This window comes from Asterias rubens, chromosome 12 (genome assembly GCF_902459465.1).
Source record: "Asterias rubens chromosome 12, eAstRub1.3, whole genome shotgun sequence".
Taxonomy (NCBI): domain Eukaryota; kingdom Metazoa; phylum Echinodermata; class Asteroidea; order Forcipulatida; family Asteriidae; genus Asterias; species Asterias rubens.
In genome coordinates, this window is record NC_047073.1 from 1,462,992 (window position 1) to 1,472,034 (window position 9,043).

At 39.6% G+C, this 9,043-nt stretch overlaps 1 protein-coding gene across 2 annotated transcripts; it reads right to left on the bottom strand.

The window, feature by feature from the left end:
* Positions 1-1,133: 1,133 nt before the first annotated feature.
* Positions 1,134-8,905, bottom strand: LOC117298078. 2 transcript variants are annotated; one of them, XM_033781315.1, is made up of 7 exons: positions 8,760-8,905; positions 6,330-8,136; positions 5,683-5,796; positions 4,832-5,028; positions 3,674-3,765; positions 3,279-3,310; positions 1,327-1,411 (listed from the first exon to the last, which is right to left on the bottom strand). In XM_033781315.1, the coding sequence occupies exons 2-6, from the start codon at positions 8,068-8,070 to the stop codon at positions 3,289-3,291; spliced, it is 2,166 nt and encodes a 721-aa protein (XP_033637206.1). In that variant the 5' UTR covers positions 8,071-8,136; positions 8,760-8,905; the 3' UTR covers positions 1,327-1,411; positions 3,279-3,288. The 2 variants fall into 2 exon arrangements, with proteins under 2 accessions (XP_033637205.1, XP_033637206.1); XM_033781314.1 differs by lacking the exon at positions 3,279-3,310 and having other exon boundaries at positions 1,134-1,411.
* Between the last annotated feature and the right edge of the window lie 138 nt (positions 8,906-9,043).

Below are 9,043 nucleotides of genomic sequence, written 5' to 3' on the forward strand. Positions count from 1 at the left end.
GCATAATGCGCCATATTTTTGAACACACGAGGGCACTCTCAAACATTGTATCACTTCCGGGGGCACATTCATTCATATAAAAAAAAACAGACACAAACATCCACTACAGACATCATACCCATCACGGACAATAAGACCTTTAAAGGAGCAGTTATTTATAACCCACCTCTAAGCAAATTTAAACCAAGGCAAAACAAAGCTGACAGACCGCCGATTAAAAATGTGCAGGACGAATGGAGTATATCCTCAAAAGTGATAAAAATACTAATGAGAGTGCCCTTACACCATCGAAAATACGGCGCACTTATATAATTGATAATGCAACACTGGTTGACTTTGTAGGTGAATGGCAATAGTTTGATGAAAGACCACAACAGCCACAAGTGGCTTGCACTGAAATGCAGCCATAGTGGCCAAGAACACTTACCAATAAATAAGGCCAACGTGAAAGCCATGTCACCAATTGAAATGTTTACATTAATTTTTTTTTTTTTACCCCTACACCGATGTGTGTCAGCACTGTATACTCAGTACTTTCCCAAGTCCTGGGAAAAAATATCACAGGCATGTCACTAGGGTGGGATTCGAAACCATGACCTTAGCAATTCTAGAGTGTCTTACCAACTGAGATTGGCCGGTAGCCAGAGGCAGTTCGAATCCTATGTTTTGGCAGCGGGTACCGCACTGATATAGTAGATGTTAAGTTTGCATTGGGGATAAGGAATATTAATTTTGTTTTATGTGTGTTAGCACTGTATACTCAGTACTTTGGCGAGTCCTGCGAAAAAATATCACAGGCATGTTACTCGAGTGAAATGTTTATGTTTTCTAAGTTAACCTTTTAGCAAAAAAGAGTGGCACCAATGTAAACTTTATGGAATTTTGACTGGGAGCAGGTTCTGTTAAAGCCATTGGACACTTTCGGTACAGAAAAAAAGTTAAAAGTTCACAGATTTACAAATACCGTACAGGGTTTACAGAAGGTAATGGTGAAAGACTTCTCTCGAAATATTATTCCATGAAATGCTTTACTTTTTGAGAAAACTCCGAAGATCGATTGAGCCTAAATTGTCACAGGTTTGCTATTTTATATAGAGTTGTGATACACAAAGTATGGGCCTTGGACAATACTGTTTCCCAAAAGTGTCCAATGGCTTTAAGCAAGAAATGTCACAGAATGTACAAAGTCAGTTTTTGTAGTTAAAAAAAAGGTGATATGGTACAGAAATGAATGCTAACCAAAAGGGTTGAGTTTTGAAGACTTTATACAGCGTTATCTTCTTTCAATTCATGCTCTTCTTGAATGTGATGCGAGGCTTTCTTGCCCGAACTGCTTCTACGAGTTGACCGAGATTTCTTTGAGGTTACAGAGGGTGTACGATGTCTGGAGGAACCAGCACGAGATCCCGTGCTGATAAAAGTATAAATAAATAAAACTGATTTACTATTTAAAAACCTGGAGAAAAAAACACAGCAATGCAGCCAGAAAAAAAAATGTATTAATAAATTGCTGAAAGTAGATGACCAGAGCCCAATTGCATGAAACTATTGCTTTATAAATGTCTGCTTTAAACAAAAATAGGCAGGGACCAGTCACACATGTGACAATGTATGTTGGCTGGTAACCTTATTTTGGTAAGCATAACTTGTGCTGTGCTTGGCTATTTGTTGTGCTTTTAAGCAGCATACGACATTGAGCACAGAAGTTGGCAGCAATTTTTTATGAGAAGCGTGAAGTCATAAAGGGTGCAGGGTCTGGAAACTGCATTGGTCATTAGCACTTAAAGGCAGTGGACACTATTGGTAATTACTCAAAATATTTATTGTCCTAAAACCTTACTTGGGAACAAGTAATGGGGAGAGGTTGATAGTATAAAACATTGTGAGAAACAGCTCCCTCTGAAGTGACACAGTTTTTGAGAAAGAAGTAATTTTCTATGAATTTGATTTCGAGACCTCAGATTTAGAATTCGAGGTCTCGAAATCAAGCATCTGAAAGCACACAACATCGTGTGACAAGGGTGTTTTTTCCTTCATTATTATCTCGCAACTTCGATGACCAATTGAGCTCAAACTTTCACAGGTTTGTTATTTTATGCATACATGTTGAGAACTTTAGATACAGCAAGTGAGAAGACTGGTCTTTGACAATTACCAATAGTGTCCATTGTCTTTAAAAGCTACAGATATAGGTTCAATATGAGTACATGTATATCCTGGTAATGGGTCTTTATGTTTAAAAGTAAAGTAACCAGCAAAGAAGTAAGTATAGCAGCCAGTCAAATTCGCTGGGAGGAATCCAAAGTTACACATATGGTAACTTGGGTTTGAAACCTGTGTAAATGGGTTTAAGAGGTTCAACCTCCAGTTACTGCTTGTTTAATATTTGCATATATGCATATGTAGCAATTATGTAAAACATGGTAATGTTCATTGGCTGGATAGATGGTGGTGAAAAACTTGTTAATGGCATGTTCAAATTTGCTCGCTTCAATCAAACCATGTGCAATAACACAAACAAATCTGTGAGTAATTGACATTGCATTCAGCCCTACAAAATGCTTTTAACAAGAGTCGCAATAGTTAAGTGATAGTGAAAAACAACGTGTCGCACCAAGACTTATGTAGAATTTGAGGTTGTGCACGGTGGAGATCTGGCTACACTACTTTTATCAATTTTTAAGCGTGTTGTAATTCCACTGTATAGCTATGCCCACTTCACATAAAATGGCTGCTGCACTGCTATCAGAAGCTCATAGGTGTTGCATTGAGCTACTGTTTCTGTGATGATGATTTGTGCAAGCAAAGTTTACTTGGCTGTACACCTTTCTTAAAAGCCTCAGATCATATTGGAATTAAGATTTTCTGTCAAGAGAAATGCTTTTGAAGATGAAATTGGTGATTTTGGTGAAAAAAAGTTTCGAAGAAGAAATTGCAAAGATGACAAATTAAAAGAGTTGGGCTTATAGACTGGCGCCCTTAACGTCTATAGGCATTAGGCATGTTATAGTTACTAATATCATACGATAAGGGAGCTTGCCACTGATATTTTACAATAACAAAAGTACAAAAACTAGACATGAAACAGAAGTTAGATACAAACAAAATGCAGTAAAGACGTTTGGGAAGTAAAATGTCTTCTTTCAAAAAATAATATAATGCATACAAAATCATGAGGTAAATTCTTGTTGTGGTGTGCTCAGAAAGTGTGTTATGTGCTTCTGTGAAGCACACCTTTGTGGAAAGAAGTGTCCAAGCTATAGTACAAGCAAATTTACCTTTCAAACCTTAATGTTCTTTACACATGACTCTGCGCAGATGATTAAAAAAGAATGTTAAAATCAGTCAGTTAGTAAAAGTATGTTTGTTAATGCCAAAAGAAGCACGATAAGAATTTATGACATAAGAAATTATTCTACGAAATGGTTATACACTCACAGGTAGATGAGACAGAGTAAAGGAATATTATTGACCCAAAGACCAGGGCACTAATGTAAAGTGCATAGAGACAAATTCTTGTGAAAACTATGTCGTTATTATTAACATCATTATTCCATTTTCATTTGTAATACTAAATCAAATTTATGTTTCATTTTGGTATAAAAAGCAGACACAAAAGGTATTTGGGGAAAAGAGAGTCTATGGAAGATGCGCGAATGGATTTAACTTTTACCTGGCCATGCTTGCAGGTCTGCTGGGAATGCCAGCCATCATATCGGACAACTCATCAGCATCCCGATCATTAATGGACGACATAAAGTCACTCTGAAACACAAAAACAAAAAGGGAAACTTTTAGTTTATTTTGAAGCACATGCCTAGAACTCCAACTAAAGTCTATGGTACACTTTTGAAGGGGCACCAAAGAGGAGACCAGGGCCCATTTTCAAGGCTCTGCCTAGCGCTGAGTTCTCAACTTACATGCAAGCGTCTAATTTCTGCGCTAGCTGTGTAAGCGTAGAAAGCCTAGTAACGTGGAGTATGCACTCACACAAGCCAAAATTCGCTGCTAACCCGTGAAATACGCTTGACATACACAACAGAATTCCCAGCTTCCGCAAGCGACGATTCCATTCTTAGAGATATCTGGTGTTGTCTGGGGCTCAATTTAATGGCTCTGCATATTGCTGAAATCTGTGCACATCAAAAAATTCCCTGCTAACAAGTGAAGTTAACTTGACGTAAGCGTGGAACTCCCAGCTTCCGTAGGTGCCGATTCTTTGCTTACAGTAAGCTGAGCTGCTTAAGCACAAAAAGTAGCTAAGCACAACAAAATTATGCTTACAATAGTAAGGTAACCAGCTAAACTACCAGTAACTGTTTGATTGTTTTCATCTTACTATACACAGACAATAAAATGTATAGTTGGTATGACACAGCTCTAGAATTGCAAGTGTCGTGGGTTCGAATCCATCCTTTCACAGGACTCTTGAAAGTAAAGTTAAAACCAAAGTTAATATTAAAGGGACACGTTGCCCTGAATCGGCCTTGATATAAAAGGCATATGGTTAGAAAGATGTTTTAAAAATAGAGTATACTTTTCCACACAAATATGCCTCAAATTCCATGGGTTTTCTTATAGGCCTACTTCGTGAACTAGCACGGCGCGCCATTTTGCGGAGTCAAGTTTTTGACTCCATAAAATAGCCGACCGTGTTAGTTCGCAAAGTAATAGGAAAACCATGCATTTGTGAGTCATATTTGTGTGGATCATTATATTCTACTTTTCAAACATCTTTCAAACCATGCATTTAATAAGAAACTGTTACAAACGCTTTTCATAGACCAACTCCACCAGTCCAAGACAACATGTCCCTATGAATTCAATCTACCTCTGTTCGTGAGGAACTTTCCCGTATCCATCCCATTCCGTCCTCCTCCTTACTCCTCTCCTCCTCTTCCTCGTCGCTCATTTCCTCCAGGATGGGTTTTCTCATCATGTTTGCCTGGTACTGCTGCTTCAGACGCAGCCCGCTGGGTCCCATCTCCTCAGTCGCTTCATGAATGTCTTCATAAAAACCATCATCACCTTTTGGAAGTAAACGAGAATGCCCTCTTAAGTTTACATAATGTAAAATTGAATGTTTGGTTTCCTTCAACATGATGCTGACTAGGTGAGCTGTCAATTAAAGGTACAATAAAAGTCAACAGGGCTCAAAATGCTTGACTTTCTTTCCTTCACACAAAATTTTATCCTACAATATCAAAAGCTGTGCCATTTGCTTCTTACCAAGTAAGCTTTTTATGATCATTAATACCGAGCACCTAAGTTAAGACAAGTTACTCGTCTTAACTCAAGGTAGGATTAATCCTAGCGTTTCATGAAACTGGCCGCACGTATTTTGAAGAAGCACTGAAGGCGATTGCCTCCATGCCCCTCTGTTCAATGCCTTCGTGCCCTTGAAATGCTCTAGAAGAATTTACAATTTCCTTATTGGGTGCCTTTACCGAAGACAAAATGCACCCCAGTTTCACAACACGCTAGTATTAATCCTACCTCAAGTTAGGACAAGTTACTCATCCTAACTTAGGATGGGTTCAATGCGTCTTCACGTCTTTGGATACGGAACTGAACTCCTCCTAAAGTCCTAAGATTAATCCTAAGTTAGGAAGACTTAGGTGAAATCGACGGCAGGCATGAAGTGAGATCTATCTTAAGACACCAACAAACCACAAACCTCACCTTCCGTTCTTCTTTGCTGGAGAACCAGTGACTCCTTAGGGTTGTATAACTTCTGGACTGTATCCGTTTGGTCCACTGGTCGAGATTTGTTCACTTTACCATTCACAAAAACTCCTGCAATGAACACAAGTATAAGACAAGTTTTTATAGATTCTGCAGGGTTGAGAGTAGCTAATCCTTAAGTCTAATCTCATTTTTAAGAAACGCAAACTTAAGGAGCCGAGTTTTGTTTTAGTAGCATTGTTTGCAGGGCTTTAAAGTCAGTGGACGCTATAGGTATTTACTCAAAATAATTATTAGCATAAAACCTTACTTGGTAAGGAGTATTAATAGGGAGAGGTTGATAGTAAAAAACATTGTAAGAAACGGCTCCCTATGAAGTGAAATAGTTTTTTAAAAGAAAGATTAATTTTCCTTATACTTGATTTTGAGACCTCAGAATTAGATTTTTAGGTCTTCAAATCAAATATCTGAAAGCACCCATCTTCAGGTGACAAGGGTGTTTTTCCTCCATTATTTTCTCGCAACCTCGACGACCAATTGAGTTCAAATTTTCACAGGTTTGTTATTTTGTGCATATGGGAGAAGACTTGCTTTGACAATAAATACCAATAGTGTCCAGTGTCTTTAATCTCATTGACCCTTACCCAATGTGAACATCTTAAGAAGCATCCTCCTCTTCATGGGCGTCATCAGGATGAAATCATACTCCCTCTGAGCCAACCGTTTCTTGAACGATGGCATCAACTTCATGAATTCCCCCGCCGTGTCACGAACTGAAGATTTGACAGACTCTGCGAAGAGCGAGACGGGAGCGAGATGTGAGTGAGCTTCAATAAGCTCGTCCAGAAGATCCCATAGTGTGTCATGGATGGGGTCGCCAAGGAACTCTGCTTCCCTGCAGTAGGCGTTGATAATCTGGATCTGCCGTGAGATCTCGTGGACCGGGCTGAACAGCGGGAAGGTTGATAAGGAGTGCTCTAAAACGATGCGACCCTTCAGGAGAGCTTTCATGAACTTGCGGGTTTCATGGCTCAACTTGTTGAGGTCACTGCTCACCATCTCCGGCCAGAACGGTGTGCGTTTACAGAGAACGCCAAAGTAACGAAGTAGGACGTACAGGATCCACGCAACGGCGAAAACGACCCAGAAGGATGCGATTGCAAGAAGCTCTGAGAACAGAAACTCTTGTTGGAAGAAGACGGAACTTGTGTCAAAGAGATTCTGCATCAGCCCCATGACTGAGAAGCAGAGCATGCAGAAGAAATTGATCATGATGCACACATTGAAGGAGGTCATTCGAAAAGGGCGTCGGATTATAATCGCTAGAAACATGAGGCACACGACGACAAGGAATACGCCCATCTGCCACATGGGGTACCAGAGAAGGGATGCATAGGCCCCAAGGAGGATGAATTTAAAGAAAAACATGATGGGACGGTAGTAGCACCAGATAAGACGGAAGGAAGAGAAGAGATGATACAGCTTGACAGCCCAGATAATGTCAAGGCCATGTGCATACTCCATCTCCTTGAGTTGCAGGAATCCCTCGTGTCGTTCTGAGCGATTGCTAAAGATCTGCGTCCTGGTCTTCATGATGAGCCATATCGGAAGCATGATGAAGAGACCGACATAGAGGGCTAACGGGACAACGACATAGACAAGATGTTCCCCACCTGCGCAGGGTGTCACGTTGTGGACGTCCATGTTGTCTTCAGCGTTGCAGTGGAAGAGCTTCCCCATCATCACACCAATCGGCATTGCCAGAATCTGACACATGATAATGTATGCCCGCTGTAGTTTAGAGATTTGCAAGAGCAGGTTGTACCTCTTCTGATAGTTCATAGCGATGTACAAAATGATATAAATGGTTATCATCAGAAAGATGAATACACCCCAAGCGAGGGCGTACCACCGGTAGTCAAACCCGATAAGCGTGCTGTCGATGAAACCATTTCTTGCTGAGTTGTATACATCAGGGGTGTTCATCTTAAAAAACTCCCACAAATCCAGGTTGGCGAGAAGGACAAATCGGTTGGGATACAGCCAGTTGTACGGCCAGGGCCAGCGCAACGATATGGCCATCAGTAACGCGTAGAACTGGAGGAAATCCAAGATCAGGAAAAAGGCGTCGTGGAGAACCAGCATCGTGCGGCGCTTCTGTTTCTGGGTGAAGTTTGTCATGAATTGATATTCTAATTCGTCAGCGTCGTAGCCGTGCTCCTCCATCATGAAATCTGCCTCTGTTATATTGGCGTTGACTTTGCGAGCGCGTTGTTTTTGGCGTAGTGCCCCGAATGACTGTCTGGTATCGGAGGGCCTGTTGAGAGGAAGAAGAGGCAAGGCGTCCTCATCCTCCATCTGCAAAAGATTATCTGTCGATGCCATGGTTGCAGCTAAGTCAAATCTGTCCGTATTCACTTTAATATTAACAGCAACACGCCCATTGTTATCCTAAGGAGGACAAAAATAACCATTCAGAAATATTCAATATCCAATTTTGTGTTGCAATGGTTATTTATCAATTCAAAAAGCTGAATTACTGTCTTAATATTAATACAAATACAAACCTACACCCCCAATGATAAAGAAATTTACTTGTTTTAACACAAATTATGAAACTGTTAATATTATAATTAATAACTGAGTGAGAATATAAAGTGAGCAACAACAACTTTACTAGGAGTTGGATAGGAACAATTGCTCTTCAGTTGTCCCTACAGACATATGGATCATGCATATCCTACCAATATAAGATTAAGACCGATGTTAACTAAGTAAACAAACCATATAAGGGGTTAGAGCCACAAGTCTACAGGATTTTCGCTCTACACACAGCACAACAACAAAACAAGGATGCAATATTTAGTTTTTAGCCCCAATTTTCTTAGAGTCCATATCCTTGAGTTGGCCACACAGTACTTAGGTAGGGCTAGCAATTATTTGTTTTAAAACTTTAATTTCTAAAATAAAGTTAATTTAAACAAAAAACTTCTGTCCAGTGACTCACTGACTGGTTCGCCACTCAAATTTGTTTCACATTTTTACAAGATGCACAACCCAAAAACCAAACGTACCTTTTCCCTGGTTCATCTCATTCATTCTTTCTACAATAATATTAATACAGCACAATTGATCATGTTATGATGTTGTATTGCTAATCTTTTTAATGGCGGAACCCAATCAATTATAAAGTAAATTTACACAGGCATGACAGGTTGATTTTTCATTGTGGAAGCATTGAGCGTCACAGATCGCCATGACCACTTTGACTGTTCACGCACGCTACAATTTACAAAATACGACATAAATTAAGAAAGTATAATTAGTTTATAAATTTATTTAAAAAATTTATTTAATA